Below are 19,450 nucleotides of genomic sequence, written 5' to 3' on the forward strand. Positions count from 1 at the left end.
GTCAGATTCACTAAATTCCCTAATAAATTTAAACTTGTACTATACAATTAACTTAAACGGACAAAATGACAGACACATCAGGTACAGGAATCTTTTTAAAATATTATTACTTTAATTTTATTTTCTGATGTTGTTTCTTTTATTTATTTTTTATGTGTTTTTCAGTTTGTGTTTTAATTGTTTTGATTTTTGCTTTGATTGTTTTTTTGTTTTTTTGGTGCTTTTGGTTTTTGGAGGGGGTGGATTGCAAGGCGTGCTTCTAAAACTTTGAAGATTCTTTTACGTGGCTGCACTCAATGTACTGTTATTAAGACGTAATAAGAATCCTAGGTATGAAATTCGTAAAAAAAGGAATAAGAAAAGTATAGTATTTAGCATAGGGACTGCCCAGAACTTATTCTTACAAATAAAACATAAACAAAATGAGATCATAGTCAGTATACAAGTATTACATAACGGTTCTAGATCGATGTCTCAGAATCAGCTGATAGAAATTTTGCTATTATTGATTAAAAAATTTGAGCATGCGCGGCAGTAGCTATTTCTACAAAAATAAAAACATAAAGAGCTTATGAATAAACCGTGAACTGTTCATGACATTCTAGTATCGTAAGATCGACTTTATAGTGTGAAAATAGTAAAAGAGCAAATATATACTATTTACTATGAGCTTGTTTCGTAAGTTAAATTTTCATATCTAATAAAATTACTTGTTAATAAAGGGATTAATTGATTCTTGAAAGGTTGTTCTGAAATATTAAATGAAACGTATATATCTTATGTCTTTTGTCATCAGCACACTGTTTAAATGTGATAAAAGAAAAAGCTAAGTGATTCTATGAAATTATCTCTTTCATCAAATTTGTTATAAATGTGATAAACCGTTTTAATATCAGACAATTAAAAGAGCTGGGATCTAAAACCAATTTCTTACGAAATATGTATTATCAATAATTTTACAGTCGGAAAAGTCCTTAGAATTTATAAGACTATTCTTTATCAAAATTTCAAATTTCAATAGCTTTTGGACTTTGACCCTGCTAGGGTGAAAATCTGGGGGGAACTGTCGGATACTGAAATCGAAATTACAGCTCGAGATCATCCCTTCTAGCTAGGGGTTGGACATGTGGTCTGGACCTGGGAATTACGGAGCAGAAAGCGGGAGTAAATTTGGCGGAAACTGGTAAGGGAGGGGATGATAATAAAAAGTAAGGATATATTGGAAAATGTTGAAGTATAAAGGGGAAAATAATTTCAGATTACGTGGGGAGGGGGGTCAAGGACACCTATTTACACCCTCTTCTTCGGTGCTTCACCTTGAGAACCTTATATTATATAAAACTACCGTTTCTCCTATATTTAAGGTTTTATTAAGTTATTAGTTTATTCTGAAATGATGACGAGAACAGGGCAATTAAATAATGACGTACTTTTTAACTTGATAAAGTAACTATGCCGTCTCTTACATATTAAAGTGCACGTGCACTATGAAACACTGAAAGGTCAATATCTTAGGACAGTTTTATCATACTGTACATTCATTTGTTTTGATATATGTGGTGAGTAAAGTATGATGAATGTTATGTAGAAATCTAAGTCCGGGATATACCATATATTGACCTATCTATCAAGCTGACCTGCATAAGTCACTTTACTGTATCTGGGACTTATACTAACCATGCTAACTGGGACTACCAAACTAAAAATATGATATTATGTCCCAGACTATATTCAGGCTTAAGGTATCTATGACGATGAGTTTATTGGTAACACACTTTTGGTCAAATTTGACCAGCGTAACTGCATATATAAGAGGGACTGCTTCAGTCAAATGCGTCAATGATTCCGTATATAATCTACATTTATCATACAAAAAAGGGGGTGAGGTACTGAGTGCACAAGAGGGGGCCTGCTCCAGTCATGCTTTAGTGATTCCCTATATTATCAACAAAATTTATCCCCCCAAAAAAGGGGGGTTGCTGACTGCATAAGAGGGAGACTGCTCCAGTCATGCATCAGGAATTCCCTGTAAAATCATCAATTGTTTCCCTCAAAAAAGAAGGCAAGAGGGAGCCTAGGCTTTTGAGTCACAGAGTAGCAGACATCCTTATACATGCAATAAATTATATTACACTAGAATGTGTGTGTATGATCCTTTTAAAGATCCTTAATCTGTATGGCACAATAGTACTGTTCTAATAAGGTTCAAAGATCATATTAAAAAGAAGATGTGGTATGATTGCCAATGAGACAACTATACACAAAAGATCAAAAATGACACCAACATTTTTTAAAACAATTATAGGTGTCTGAAAAAAAAATTCACATTACAATTTAAGACTGAAATTTATCAAAAGTTTAATCAAAAAGACTTTATCAATTGTCCAAAACTATTTTTAATCATGTATTTAAGGGTTTTGAAGGAACAAATTCAGCTATTTAAATGTTGGAATATAATGTTTCACAGTTTGTTTAAAATATAAATGAGCTAGTGAATAAAAATGTTCCTGTTTAAAGAAACTACATGTACTTGATGTTTAATAGTCAGTAAAGGTCTAATTATACTGTAATTGGGGAAAAAATAAAAATTATTTGTTTAGTATACTTGATTTCTAAAGTTCAAGGCTAGTGTATGTCCATACACTTTTGACCAAGATCACTTCAACCATATATAATCATTCCTTTATCCTATTTATAAATCAAACAGTAAGTTGTCCTAGTTTCAATACACAAAAGTGTGTCCCAGTTTAAATAATTTTGATTAGTGTGAGAAGTAAGAAGACAAATATTAATACAACTTCTGTGTTTTTTTTAATTCAAACATTTTGTGATTTAAAACCACAGATCTTTTTTTTTTTATAAAGAACATGTACTGTGGATGATCCAGAACTTTTTATAAAGGGGGAGTCCTGTTTTTGTGATTCCCTGTATGATAAATCAACCAAATTTTTCCCACAAAAGAGGGAGCCCAGGACCACTTGGATTGGCCTATGGTGTATGATGTTTTTATCATATGGATATTTTGACAAATATGGGGATGATAATAATCTATGATTTCATAACAAAGAGTTGTTTGAAAATTCCTTGATTGATCATGATGTTAATGCATGTCATAACTTTTAGTTTGAATAATTTAAATATAAACATATATTGAAATCAAAATTATGTATTGATTGACAGGTATGCAAGATTATTATTACACCATCAATACTCAGTAGTAATTGTTTATGCAGTGACTTAATATTCTAATTTAAACTTTACATTTTTTCCATCTGGTCATAGTACATGTAATAATTAAATCTATAATTTAAAGTAAGATATATATGAAAGCATGAAATAGAACAAATTTCAGGACAGATCATCTAATATGACTATTTGTTCCTTCTTTTAACATTACACATTATTAGTGATTTTTTAGATTAGTAAAATTGTGAATTTTAATAATTCAAGTGCATGAGTCCTTGTGACTAATTTTTTTCTAAATGTAGAAGAAAGCAAAGTCATTTAAATCACAGTAAAAATGTTGATTGATTGATTGATTGGTAATGTCTAACAGCACTTTCAATACAAGTGGATGTATTGTGGAAGCCAACTTTTAGTGTTCAAAGAATCTGAGTGACAGAAGACTTCAAACTTTGGCAGGCAATCCTAGTCAAGGTTAATTGCAGTCAAACTTACCTGCCCCATACAGGGTTCAAACTCTAAAAATCTCAGTGTTGACAGTGGTGTAGAAACAGTAGATGAGCTGATTAAGACTAGTGGGCCACCAAGACCTCCTAATATCATGGATCCTGAATACATACAGATAAACTTATTAGATTTTAATGATAAATTTTAGAAAAAAAATTAATCTAATACTGACAAGAAAAAAACACCCAACCTATTATCATATAGATATAACTTTCTTTTTGAGTAAGAGTTGGTAACACATTAATGTGACAGGAAACCACCAACAAAAATAACCAAACTATATCTATATTCTAATCTTTCTTCTTTCAGCAAGGAATGCTATGACAAAATACTGGGAAGAACATTCCCAGGATGCAACATTAGAGGAAATGATGCTAGATTCCTCAGCCAGAGATCTGTGTAAAGATGAAGAACCAGAAATACTTTCATATTTACCAAACTTGAAGAGTAAAGATGTAGTGGAACTGGGGGCTGGCATTGGGTGTGTATATTTTATTAATGTTGGGAATGATGATATATGATTCCATTATCAGAAAGGCTTTGAAGTTTAAGATTTTTATTCTGAGGCTGACATGGCAAAGAGTCACAGGTTGAATGAATAATTTCAGACCCAGGATATTTTTTTTTTAATTTACATATATTTTTCAGACATTCAAATAAAAATATGTTTTGTCAATTGTTATTGTTGAAAATCATTATTTTATGGAAGTTACTGGTGAAATTATGTGGTTTTTTTTCACGAAATTACATTTTATGGAAGTTCAATGATAAATTTGAGTTATCTCCCATTATATTATACCAAATCTCTCAGAATACCAATTGGCTATTTATACCCAAGAATACAAATTTTTCTGGGGTATAAAGGAATCCCCATGTCTGTCTGATTACATTTACAATATTGAAATAAGTTTGAATATTGTAAAATGTGGTTATCAATTGGAATGATATAAGCACAATTCTTCCTAAACTGCTAGACATATATTGAAGAATTTTACACAGTTGCAGAAAAAATATCAAGGAACATTATCCAGGTCCAAAATGTTAAAGGGGAGATAATTAAACTTTCTTGCTTCAATATTGCTAAATTTTGTAATAATCTTTGGTAAGTGCAGCTCCTAAACAATAAGACAGATGTTTGTGAAATGTATATAGTAGTGTGGGTATTTTCAGAAAATTGAATCTGCATTCTTCAATATTTCAATGTGTGGTAAAAGTCTCTTGTTTGGGTAACTCATCCAAAATGGATATATTGACTAAGATTGGTTCAAATTTAGAAAGGACTGAAATAAAGATTGAAAACCATTTCAAGTCCTTTATGTTTTTTGTTGGTTATTGCTGTCTTGATGACGTATTATAAGTCCAAGTCTCCTTAATAGGCTTTATAAGAATTAGCAACAAAGCATTCTAATAATGATGAATAAAACTAAAATGAAACTTCTTATCTTTCTATCAGGAGGTACACATCAATATTTGCTGAGAAGAGTAAATCAGTTATAGCTGTTGACTTTATGCAGAAATTTCTCAATAAAAACATGGAAAACAATTGTAAATTTAACAACATAGATTACATGTGTTCTGATGTCACAAAACTACAACTTCTAGAGCAAAGGTATGTATATCAATAACAGAAGTTTATTGGGGAGATACTTTTACACCTTGGGTGCAATTTTAACAACATTGACTAAATAAAGATAGGATGGATTGTGGGTCTAGGTCTAAGATTTTCACTTCTCTATCTTCAAATCAAACTAACCTTCCCTTTACTCCCAGACGAAAATTAGTCAAATAAATTTTCTCAAAATATCCCTATGTTTCTCCCCCTCTCCCTCAGTTCCTATTGCCAGACTTCTGCTTGTCACCACAGACTCCCACTTTCTGCCCCTCATTGCCATAACCCTGTCCTCCAATAAATAATTGTATTTTCTGTGTATTTCTATCATTACAAATTTAATAGCTCATGATTAGAATTTGAAATAGAATTTGATATTTTAAAAAAATTGATAAAACTATAACATGTTACGTTTTTTTCAGTACTGATCTTGTGTTTTCTAACTGGCTTCTGATGTATTTGGAAGATGAAGAGATACAAGATCTATTAAGAAAATCTCTCACCTGGCTGAGAGAAGATGGTTATTTCTTCTGTAGAGAATCTTGTTTTCATCAATCAGGTACTTTACCTTAAGAAACACAGAGAAATCTTTTATTTTGGTATGTTCATGTTAAAAAAATTAAAAGGTCATCATAGAAGAATAATTTTTATAATGTAATTTGAATTATTCAATCCTGAACAGTCTCAGATTCTTTTGCCTTTAATGGAGGAATCTTTATGTTAGAGAATTATAAAGATGTAATTGAAATACAAGAGTTGTTTCCCTTTGTATATTAAAAACCCATGTTAAGATCATCAACTACTAGTTTGATCACTAGGTTATTTACGCTGAAATGGATTTAATAAAAAAATATATATAACTTACAGGTGACAAACCAAGAGATCAAAACCCAACAAATTATCGTGATCCAGCTTTATATGAAGCCATCTTTAATTCAGTCACAATGCCCTCAGAAGAGGAAGGAATGGTGTATGGTCTGGATTTGGTGTTCAGGAAACCACTTACTAGTTATGTTAAAGTGAGTATATCTAGGATTTGCTGTTCAGGAAACCACTTACTAGTTATGTTAAAGTGAGTATATCTAGGATTTGGTGTTCAGGAAACCACTTACTAGTTATGTTAAAGTGAGTATATCTAGGATTTGCTGTTCAGGAAACCACTTACTAGTTATGTTAAAGTGAGTATATCTAGGATTTGGTGTTCAGGAAACCACTTACTAGTTATGTTAAAGTGAGTATATCTAGGATTTGGTGTTCAGGAAACCACTTACTAGTTATGTTAAAGTGAGTATATCTAGGATTTGGTGTTCAGGAAACCACTTACTAGTTATGTTAAAGTGAGTATATCAAGGATTAGGTGTTCAGGAAACCACTTACTAGTTATGTTAAAGTGAGTATATCAAGGATTTGGTGTTCAGGAAACCACTTACTAGTTATGTTAAAGTGAGTATATCAAGGCTCTGTGTTGAAAACCATACTTGACCTATAATGGTTTACTTTTATAAATTGTGACTAAATGGATGGAGAGTTGTCTCATTGGCACTCATACCATATCTTCTTATATCTATAAAGTTTACATTTTAAACTTTTTCATGAGGAAATTAGTATTGTGTCGTAGATAAATGTTTCTATTAGCTTTATTTTTTGGGTTTCTGTGTTATATATATTTCTCTATGTCTACTAGCTTTTATGAATTTAATGTGTTAATTTACAGCATAAAAAGAACAACAACCAGGTTGTATGGTTAGTACAGAAAGTTAAACGACAGGAAGATACACATGGCTTTGTCACATTTAGAGAATTCCTCGATAATCAACAATACTCTATGAATGGTGTGTTACGATATGAAAGAATATTTGGACATACTTATATAAGTACTGGTGGATATGAAACAACAAAGGTAAGGAGATTTTTGTTATAGGAAAAGTTTGGATTCAAAATTATCGTCATTTCATAAATTTTTAAATCATCAACAGTCGACCGATCGAAAGTCCAAAGTAAAATCTATACATGAAGAACTACAATTAAGTCACATTTTAAAAACTGTCAAATCAATGCTTATTGGGAGTTATTGCACTTAAAGATCACAGGAAGTGATTTTCCATATCCTATAATTTCTTGTTATCATATGACCCTTATTGTAAATAAAAGATAAAAATCGGATCCTTTTTATTCATTAGAAAATAGACCATTTTATACCCATTTGAATTGTCCGCATATTTGTTACTCCTGGGTGATCTCCCTTAACCTGCTACAACAAATTTCTATTGAGAAATACTTTTCAAACAAAAATGTTGAAATTACAGTAAGCTAAATTTAATATAGGACATGTTAAAAGGCGTCATTATGGAGGATATATCTAAGCTTACGTCAAGATATGAAATTGAAATAATTTTAGATTGGTACAAACTATATGATTGCATGTGAAATAATAATAAAAAGGAATAATTTTCACATCAAATGGCAATTTCTCAAATTTTGTCCATTTTTTGATTTTCAGAAATAACATGTTTTTATGATTTGACCTCATTTTTTTCAAAGACAGTAAGGAAATTTCGGAGTTTCTCTTTTTGTATCATACAACTACAGATTAACTTTTAAACTAGACCTGTTTTTATCTAGTCAGTATCAGTAATTTGTATTGTATGATTTCAGGAATTTGTGTCAAGACTCGATCTTAAACCTGGACAAAAAGTTTTAGATGTCGGGTGTGGAATTGGTGGAAGTGCATTCTATATGGCTAAAGAATTTGGAGTAAATGTTGTTGGAATAGATCTGTCTTCAAATATGATTAACTTAGCTTTGAAAAGACGAGAGGAGGTTGGAGTTTCTGTCGAGGTATTGTATTCAAAACTGTTTTTTCATTTTTCTAAAATTGAGTAACAAATTTTTTTAAAGTTTGAAATCCATTTTAAAAAATCTGACCAAAATTGAATAAATTGACAATTACTTTGATTATCTCTCTTTTACAAATTTCAGTAGGTAAATTTGTCTTTGTCTTAAGCAAGATTTATACATTATCATTCATATTGAAAATGTATGTATACTTTTTTTTATATCAATATTATAGTACTAGTTTTCTTTTCAGATCTTAAACATGTATTTATACAAAGAGATTAAAAAGTTTTGTGTCTTTTAAGTAACAGCTGTTCCATTAAAACACTAGTTCATTTTATAGGACAGATTATTTCAGTTAGACCACAAATCATAATTTCAAAACTATACTTATTATTATTGTTTCATTTTGTTTTGTATAGCAAGTGGAATTTGAAGTTGCAGATGCTACAAAGAGAGAATACCCACCTCATTCTTTTGATGTTGTCTACAGCAGGGATACCATTTTACATATCAACGATAAACATAGTCTATTCACAAGACTTTTTGTAAGTATTTCCACATGGACAAGTCAGGAATGATTAATTTTTCTCATCATACTTGCTTATTCAATTTTCAATCAGGTTTCTGAGCTCTATCTGACTTTTTCTTAGAATATGCATTTACCCAAAAATATTATTTTTAATCATCAAAATGTTTGAAAAACTAACAACGCAATTAAACCTCTGGTATCTAAACATTTTATTTTTTTTCTATCTTAGGTTACATACACTATAAGTACAGTAAGCATTTTTTTCTGTGATGTGTTTTTCTTTTTCAAATACTCAATTGATATAACATATTGTTGCGTATTAGTCCTTTTTTATATCTGATAAACAAGAATTTAACTGACCTATTAATTTTTATTTATAGTTGTTATAAAAATAATCTTTTTGAAAAGGTTTCATTTGAAAAAAAATATTATCATTTTGAAATTCAGCAGCAAAAAGTATTAATCCTAAAGCAAGTGATAGAAAAATCAAGAGCTTCAAATCCATTTTTAAAAATCCTTTCAAAATTTATTGCATAGGCAATGACTATGAAAAGCAGAAGCAGTTTAAAAATCTTTCTAAAAATCAACAACAGTTATCTCCCATTTCTTGTGTTTTATAAAATTCCATTGTTCATAAAAAGTAAGGACATTAGCTGAATACAAAAACTTTTCTGTCAACAATGAAAAAACTTTGCACAACTACATAATCCATCTTAAAATATCTTTGATTAATTTGATTTAGATGTATATGATCATAATAAACTGAGTACAAATTGTAGTCTCTAAAAATCAACAAGAATTATCTCCCATTTCATGCATTTAATATAATCCAATTGTTCATAAAATTATTTAAGTGTTTATGACTAAAATATATGGAAATTAGCTGTATACAACTATATCTATAACACTATTTTATAGACCACATTAAAAAATGCACAACTACATATTAAATATTCTATCTTTGAATTAGATATATGATCATAATAAACTAAGTACAATTTGGAGTTAAGGTAAATGATGATCTTCTAGAATCCAGATTAAATATATATTTGTATCCATACTTTTTCCAATTTCAGAAAGTGCTCAAACCTGGAGGAATTATTTTTATATCTGACTACTGTTGTAGCGAGGGTGAACACACCGAGGCTTTCAAGGCTTACGTCAAACAGCGAGGATATAATCTCTTATCACCAAAATCATATGGAAAGGTAATGCTGTCATGTCCCGTAATAACTCAGCTCTTGTTGTTATGCCCCACTTACGGGCATTATGTTTTTCTATCTTTGCATCCTTTTCATTCTTCTAATGGTTCATTCGTTTGCCTGTTCATTTGTTCACATTTTGTCAGTTCACCTGTTTGTCCAGTCTTATTAGTCTATTAGTCTATTAGTCTGTCTGTCCCGCATCAGGTCAAATTTGTTGAAGTTAAAGTCCCACCAACTTGAAACTTAGCATACATGTTCCCTATGATATGATTTTTATAATTTTAAAATATGATTAGAGTGGTGATCTCAATTTCAGGGTCCACTGAACATAAAAAAATGATAGTGGTAGTGGGGCATCCATGATTTATGGACACATTTTTGTTATTCATAATTTATTGAATGATTGTTTGTTCCTTAATGTCTGCAATCATTCATGAATGTTCGAAACCCATATATAAATGTTGTCTACATGGATTACTGATTTTCTGTCAATACAATTTAAGGAGGCTCGTGGGTATATTTATTTTTCATTACAAATTTTATTAATTACCTTTAGAAGTTGTTACTTTATCATATGGTACAAAAATCATTCCAAAAAATCAAATCATGTTGGCCGTAGGTGACTTTTATAATGAAGATATCATGGAAAAGCTCCCTTTGGTGCAAAAATGCCATTTTTTGGCTTTAAAATTAAAATATCTTTTGAAACTCATCGGTGACCTATATTTTTATTGTTGTTTTCAAATAAGCTGTACATAAACTAAATAATTGTGAAATTTAAAAGATTGCTGTAATTTAGTTCTTTTTTTCATTTCGATATTACCGCTTTTTCTCCTATTAGTTCAACAGAAAAAAAGGACATTAACAAAAATATATGCTTCTTTGGAAGGCAGATTGTGAGTGTAAATGAACGGTGACCCCATTTTTTTATTTCATTTTTCTATTAAGTATAAGATAAAGTTCATTTATAGAAAAATATTGCGATATCCTACATTAAATTAAAAAAAATGATTTAGACCCGCGAGCCCCCTTAACAATGTTCAAAATAAAAAAGTGTATGTATTGCTTTCTTGAAGTCATATTAAGGTCAATGGTCAACTGTAGGAAACATTAAAAAGTGGAATTACTTTTTCAATTGCTTGATATAAAATACACCAGAAGGCAAGTGAAACAAAATATTAAGTTTTACATGATTGAAATTTTTAAAAAGTTTTTTTTTTTCAAGTTGTATTGATTATACTATACAAAAAATCATTTTATTCATTAAAGTTCAAAAGTAAAAACATGTACTGAAAAGATGATGAATTGAAATAGGAATTTTAAGTGCAACTAATCTTGTTAGGTTAAGAATTTGTTTTAAAGATGTTCTTAGGTGAAATTAAAATAATCTAAAATTTAAAGTTGATATTAAAGTCATATATAAGAGTATTTAAGTTAAGGAAAAAAATAAGATAACCTATTTTAGGTCATGGAGCTACTTTTCAAGATAGAGAAAATATTGAAAAGGCTGACTTAATACTTTTACCTTTGATATATTTGCAATGGTATTACATGTATTTGGATCTCAAATTGAGAGAAAAGAAACCAAGAATCTGCTTCAATATTGGTAAATGGCCGTCTTTGAGCTATTGAAGTCTCATATGAAAAGAAAAATTGGTGTTATGGGGCAACATATTTCCGCTGTATTGAAGGAATAAAACAATGGGTCCAAACAATTGACACAAATTCTTAAACCTGACCTATTAGTACATACTTAAGTAGACATTCTCTAAAATCAAATCAGTTTATAAGAAGCTGGTGTCATTTTGTTTTTTCAGGTATTAGAAGATGTAGGATTTACCCAAGTTAAAGCAGACGACAGTACAGATCTGTTTGTAGAATCACTGAAGAAAGAACTGGTCAAATTTGAAACAATCAAGGATGATTTTGTAAAGGTAAAACTAAAATAAATAAAAGTCACCTCACCATATTGGACATAAACTATTCATGTTACCATCATCATATACATAACTGTCATAGAAGATTTGCTATGATTTTGATAATACTGATTTTACTGCTTATATTTGACTTTGAATGTCAAGTTTAAAACTGTGGTCACATGAGTTACTGTATATTGTTCAAGTTTAAAAGATCTAGTCCAGTCCTAGTGTCTTGAACATGTTCTGTAGGTTGTAGCTTTTTGCTATGATCATTGAGTCTTTAGTTTCATCTCCATTACCTTTAGAGTCTTATTCAAACGTTTTTATACAAAATAATAAACAAAAAAACAATTCTTCACATTTTTTGTATTATATAAATGAAAAAAATATGGTATATGATTGCTATTGGGACAATACTCCACCAGAAACCAAATGAGGTAGAACACTTAGGCTCAATGGCTCTAATCTTCTGCAGAAAATGTACATGTGATATTGCTCCCTAAATAGAATGTAAATATCAAGTACAAGAGACAGCAAATATAGGAAAACTGAAAAAGCCACTGGGGCTAAGGGGCTAATCTTCTTAATATAATTTGTTAACAAAACTGTATATCATTATAACTTTGATGCTGTTCGACTTCAATAAATCATTGAATGTTTCAGGAATTTTCATTGGAGGATTATGAATACTTGGTACAAGGATGGAATGACAAGTTAGTGCGGACATCACAGGGTGATCAAAGATGGGGAGTTATATATGGTGTTAAACCAACAAAAGGATCTCTAGACATTTAACAGTGATTGTGATCGAAAATTAATATATACTGTCTTCCATTGTCATGATCGTAAATCGTTAACGTTGTTAATTTAATGTTCATATTGAATTGTCTTTCATTTATTATTTTTTCATTATTCATTGTGTATTTAAAAATCATTTTTTATTTTTGACAATTGATATTGTGATAAGATTCAATGTAATTGAAAAATTGAATTGTAATTATTTTTTTATTAATTTTATTTGTTTTGCTTGTTTGTCAGTTTTTATTCTGTTATTGGAAATTTATGTTTGTTTTCACAAGATATTCATTCCTAGCCTGACAATCAATAAGTGATAGATTTGTAAATTAATGACTTCTGTGATAAAAATTGAAAGTTATTTCCTTAAATTGCTATTTTCCATTTTGATTTGATCAGATATTGTTGAATAAATGATGACTCAGCACATTTGGCTCAATTATTTACCAATATATATTTTTTTTAAACATCAAAATTCTTTTGGTTCTTACAAATTTATTTTAAATGGTAATATCTCTGTGATTCAAAGTATGTTGAAATTAGGACATTTTCAGAGTTCATTTGATTTGATCTAATTCTAGTACATATTAGAAGGTACCTTTACATTTTCATGGCTATATACAAGGGACCCGAAAAAGACAAAGTTGCTGTTATTTTTTTATTTCTTTTTTTGTTTGACACTTGAAATATTTGTCTGGTTATTATTGACAAACTTTCAATTTGCAAATTATTAATTAGTTCAGAGTTGTGCAATTTATATGTTATTGAAATTTTGTGCTGTAAATAAAATGAATCTTGTGTAATATGTTGATGAAAAATCTCACCTAGTATATTGTTGAAAAAAAGAACAGTTTTGGGGTGATTTTTTTTAATGAAAACTTAAGCCATATACTATTTTACAATTGTTTTTAAAATACAGTCATGCTTGAATCATAAATTGATAAAAAATATTTCTACGTGAAATTTTTCTATTAAGAATTTTTACTTTGATTGGTGAAAAGGAATGGTGTAAGCCACATCACCAATATGTGATTATAAGCAAAAATCATTGTACTGGGTGCATTTCCAACTATAATTACAGAGCTAGTTACAAAAACAAAAGTAAAAAGCTGTTATCCATGCTTTTACCATTCCAGTAAAGCTTTTATCATATGCTGACATTTCTCAAATCAATATACTACAAGTAGCGCCACATGAAAACAGTGCAGGATCAGCAATAATTGGGATAAATTTGGTGCTACTGTTTAAATTATAAAAGTTATGTTTTACATTGGAATTTCAATGCAATATTTTTTTTGGATGACAGGTTATTTAAAAAAATCATATTTGACAAAAGTGAGTAAATTTTGGTTGTTTTTGTATGTATATATTTCTGTGAAGACACAGAACCCTATTCAAATGCTCAAGGAAAATAAAACTACACACAGGAAATAAATCTATATTAGATTTTTAGGTTATAAATCTATATTAGATTTTTTACTGATAGATTAAGATTGTTGATAGTTTGTTATATTTTTGTTTTAAATTTGATGTATTTAAAAATGTTATACCAAAGGATTATTGATGATATTTATGTTTACATTTTAACTATTTACATGTAATTATTTATATCATATTTTAATACAGGACCTGATTGATATGTTGTGTCATTTTATATAAGGTCAATATCCATTTTTATTTTGACCCCATCAAAACCCTCTTGCAAGTCATTTCACAGGGTAATTTAAATATTTTGATGCATATGTAGTTTTGGAAATTGAAATCCACATTAAGTAATGCACATTTAAGGGACGACATCAAAAGTTCACATAGTTTTTTCACTGACCTCCCCACCCCCTCTTAACTTAATTTGGGAAAAATTGATTAAACAATAGGGATATATGTTTAAAAATCGATTTTAGATATACAAAACTTGCAGAATTTTAACCCCCCCACCCCCAAACTATTTGATTTAAGTTTTTTATCCTACATCAATCTTTTGATGTCATCCCTAAGTAATGCACATTTTAAATATTTTAACTGAAGTGTGAAATTTATTAATGGAACTCAGGTACATGCATAAGCTTTATCAAACAAACATATTCATATTCTGAATTTAAAGTTGTATATTCACTTTAAACATTTTAGAATACAATTGTTGTGCATTTGACTTGTTGTTGTTAAAGATTGTTAAAGGAAAATAAAAGCTTAAACTAAGTTTAAAAATGGTAAATGAAAAAAAGTTTATCCCTTTCATCAACAAAATGAAAGACATTTAAAAAAGATCTTCTCACATTCAAATCATAAAATAAAACTGGCAGATATATTGCACAAAAAAACAAATTTTAGGGAGTGACCATTTAACTTCAGGGGGGTTGTGTTTTTTTTCCTTAAAACTAATTCTGATCCCCAATTTGATGAGAAATAAATAATTTTGGTCAAGCAGATGACCAAAAACAAATATTCTGAATCCACTCACTGATTACCCCCATGCCTTATAGTTTTAAATTTGAAAAAATTATTCTGTCTCAAGACAAAAAACCATTAATCCCCCTTGAAATAAAATGGTTGCTCCTTCACTACACTTTTCATTATTAGATGGATTGGATACAATATTATTTTCTTTTTTCATTCAGATGAATGAAAGATCGATATTTTCCTGATATATTGAAATTGTTATATATTTTATAAATGAACATAACTTATTTTTGACAATAAATATAATTGAAATTGAATTTTATAATTTTTTTCTTCTTAAAAATCTCTCCTTTTAGCTCTCTAAAGTTTAAAAGGCCATGTGCCACGAGATATCAGATACAATGTATTGTCAGTCTACCATCAATTACTAAGATTGTTTCAGGAATAATTCAATGCAGAATTGAACAAAACTTTGTTCGAATAATTCTAAAGATTTCTTGTTAGGTTTCTATTTTTCTAAAGTGGATATGAAATAAAATTAAGAATGGAAATGGGGAATATGTCAAAGAGACAACAACCTAACCAAATAGGCAAACAACAGCCTAAAGCCACCAATGGTTCTTCAACACAGCGAGAAATCCCGCACCACAAAGTGGTCCTCAGCTGGCCCCTAAATAAAATTATGTACTAGTTCAGTGAAAATGGACGTCACACTAAACACCGAAATATATAAAGAAACCAAAAATGAAAAAGCTACAAAACTAACAAAGGCCTGAGGCTCCCGACTCGGGACGGGGTGCATAAATGTGGCGGCGTTAAAGATGTTTGTGAGATCTCAACCCTACCCCTATACCTCTAGTCAATGTAGAATAAAGAAACACATAGCAATACACACAATTAAACTTAGTTTAAAAGAAGTCTGATCATGATGTTTGGATAGGTAGCAAAAGAAACTAAGCAAAAAGACAATATTACATAAATGAATAAAGGACTACATGCAGGCTCCAGACCTCAATTTTCCTTGTTGTGTTTATGGTCTAAAGGGTTTTGAATTAAAAATAGAAATGGGAATGTGTCAAAGAGACAACCAACAAAATAGCAGAAACAAGAATGTGTCCATAGTTCACGGATGCCCCACTCGCACTATCATTTTACATGTTCACTGGACCGTGAAATTGAGGTCAATACTTTAATTTGACATTAAAATTGGAAAGATCATATCATAGACACATGTGTACTAAGTTTCAAATTGATTGGACTTCAACTTCATCAAAAACTACCTTGACCAAAAACCTTAACCTGAGCTTCACACTATCTTCTTCTTTTATCAGTGGACCATGAAATTGGGGTCAATACTTTAATTTGACATTAAAATTAGAAAGATCATATCATAGGGAACATGTGTACTAAGTTTCAAATTGATTGGACTTCAACTTCATCAAAAACTACCTGGACCAAAAACTTTAACCTGAAGTGGACTAAAAACGAACGGACGAACTGAGGCACAGACCAGAAAACATAATGCCCCTCTACTATTGTAGGTGGGGCATAAAAAGCCAAGAGCCACAAATGGGTCAACACGGCCTGCAAATCCTGCACCTGGAGGAAGGCTTTACCTTGCCCCTAAACTAAATGTGTACAAGTTCCATGAAAACTAAACTTTAAAAGCATACAAGACAAACTATGGCCAGAGGCTTTTGACTTGGTTGTATTGTCCCAGTTTTTAACTTTTTTAACTTTATACACAGATGTAGGCCAAGGTGTTTACCCTGGTTATACATAAATACCTTCAGGAGATAAGACAATTACTGAAAATGTGCTCTTAAATTATACTATAACTATCACTTTGTTTCGATGTACCTAGATTTTTTAAAAGTACAAATGCAGACTGCCATATACTGTGGATTCTCTTATTTTTGTTGATACTAATTTTTCGTTGAATTGCAATAAACTAACACTTTTGATATTTGATTTTGTGGATTTTCTGAAGTCTGCATACATTCCTATCTATAGAACATCTATAATTCATGGTTTCCAAATAACTATGAAACCCTTTAAAATAAGTGTACTGTGGATTCATCATTATTCATTGTAAACCAATTTTTTCGAAGATTTCATGGATACAGGTGAACCACGAAATTTAATGTTCTACGAATAACTAAATTTCTATAGGGTGCTAAGCAGACTTTGGTTAAACTACGATATTGAATATCAACGAGCATGCAAGTTTTCCCTAATCTACGAAAATTGGTACCCACGAAAATAAATGAATCAACAGTCACATAATATCAAAAATGGCGTTTTTCTATATCACAAGGACAATAACTTCTGAACTATAAAAGTGACAATCATCAATATTGATTTTGATCTCCATTTTGTCATCAGTAACAACATTTTTAAATTTGAAAAAGTTTTGATTGAACAGTTCATGAGATATAGCACTGACATGACTGAAAAGACCTTTTTTTATCTTTCAAGAACCATTACTCCTGAACAGTGGAGTGAAAATTGTCAATATTGAACCCGACCTCCATTTTGTCATCAGTAATACCAAATTGAAATTTGAAAAGCTTTGGTTGAACAGTTCATAAGTTAAAGCAGACAGGACTGGAAAGACCATTTTTCAATCTTTCAAGAACCATAACTCTTGAAAAGTGAAAGTGAATATCTTCATCATTAACTTGACCTCCATTTTGTCATCAGTAACAACATATTTAAATTTGAAAAGCTTTGATTTTAAACTGTTCAAGAGTACAAAAAATGTACATACCCATATCACTTACCAACTTTTTTTCCTTCAGAAAAATCAGTTAAAATCAAATATAACACAAAACACCTCATGACAACAAATGTTTAGAGGCTCTAAACATTGGACAGGCACAAATAGAATATTGAATAAAAGGGTTTTGCATTTATAAAATAGTATTTTGATGTTTCAGAGTATTTTTTTGAAAACTGATAAATCAGATACAAATATTGCCTCTGGCACCAAGGAACATGATGCCAATGGTTAGGTGAACCCTTTCAGAAAGACATGTTAACCTTTCAATGAATCTAAATACCAACGATGGTGGACCTTTTATATACCGTATACAAATGATGCAACTGAAAAAAAAAATGCCTACATCATTTTGACTGAAGTGATTAGTTGTCTCATTGGTAAACATAACACATATCCTTAGTTTTATAAAGTTATCACAAAAACTAATTTTTACCCACAAACCATAAAACAAGCTCATGGTATATGAACTGTCTAATAGACATGTACTATTTACAACAAATCTAGATCAAAGATAGTTAACTTATAACATAAAGTCGCAGAGAATCTGACCAACCGGGTATTTATCCTTTGAATAATTTAATTCTTAAATAATATCTTTAAACTCCATCTAAGATCTTGGTTTGATCAATAACTAATGTTAGGGGAAAGGGTTGAGCTCTCGCTTTCATGCTGAATCAAGCTGCATTCTTTGTCCCTGTTTCAAGTCAGGTGACTTTAATTTCTGTGATCATCTTTGATGCTGTTCCTCATATCTTTTTTTGGTTTAATTGTTTTGTCCTAAATCAGGCCAGTTTTCTTGTTTGAATTGTCTCAAATTTTGTCATGTCTGGGCCTTTCATATCCAATTTTAGGTATACAGAATGGATTTTGATCCTTGTTGATGGCTTTGATGTGACTTAAAATATTACTGCCTAAATCATCGTCATTTAGCATACATTATGTAACCATAGATCCATATTTTATACTTATTAAAACTCTATTTCAAGAAGTGAACCCAATTTCACCAACACAGAGTGAATATGAGATCAAGGTGAACATGTTAAATCCCAGTTACTCATAGAAATTTGTTAACTGACCTACCATGAAAAGTTTCGATATTTTTTGAACCACAAATTCAGTTCAAGGTTAAGTTAACTAAATCAAACTTATATGCACACTTTTTAATGATTCTATAGAACAATTATAGTGTAATTAAGAAAACTCTCCTAAACACATAAACCATGAAAGTAGGTCAAGGCCAGGTGGAACCAATCTGATAGAAATACACACTTTACAACAATTCTAACCACCAAAGCTAGTCAACCTATAGTAACCATTTGATATGAGAATAACTGACCTTCATTGGTGAAATCATTCAATAGAGTTTTAATACAATGTTTATGAATGTTCAATGAAACAAGGTTGCTTTCGTGTGAGCTAGTAATCAAATGACAAAGCCTCAAACACATCAAACAAATGGAAATCAACTGTCATATTCCTGACTTGGTATAGGCATTTTCTTATGTTGTAAATGGTGATTAAACCTGAATTCATAGCTAGCTAAACCTCTTACTTGTGTGAGTCACATCGATTTCCGAAGAATTTACAAATGTATTTACTCAGTTTTATGAATAAAAGTTGTTAATATTTTCGATTGACTTGTCTTTACGTTGATCTGCTATGTCACAAAAAGATGAAAAGTTGAAA

At 30.2% G+C, this 19,450-nt stretch overlaps 1 protein-coding gene across 2 annotated transcripts; it reads left to right on the forward strand.

The window, feature by feature from the left end:
* On the forward strand, positions 1–14,038 carry LOC134720811 (uncharacterized). 2 transcript variants are annotated; one of them, XM_063583329.1, is made up of 11 exons: positions 1–81; positions 4,000–4,171; positions 5,144–5,299; positions 5,722–5,858; positions 6,167–6,318; positions 7,014–7,199; positions 7,955–8,137; positions 8,557–8,682; positions 9,743–9,874; positions 11,689–11,805; positions 12,454–14,038. In XM_063583329.1, the coding sequence occupies exons 1-11, from the start codon at positions 66–68 to the stop codon at positions 12,583–12,585; spliced, it is 1,509 nt and encodes a 502-aa protein (XP_063439399.1). In that variant the 5' UTR covers positions 1–65; the 3' UTR covers positions 12,586–14,038. The 2 variants fall into 2 exon arrangements, with proteins under 2 accessions (XP_063439399.1, XP_063439400.1); XM_063583330.1 differs by lacking the exon at positions 1–81 and adding an exon at positions 561–678.
* The last annotated feature ends 5,412 nt before the right edge of the window (positions 14,039–19,450 follow it).

This window comes from Mytilus trossulus, chromosome 6, assembly GCF_036588685.1.
Source record: "Mytilus trossulus isolate FHL-02 chromosome 6, PNRI_Mtr1.1.1.hap1, whole genome shotgun sequence".
Classification (NCBI taxonomy): Eukaryota; Metazoa; Mollusca; class Bivalvia; order Mytilida; family Mytilidae; genus Mytilus; species Mytilus trossulus.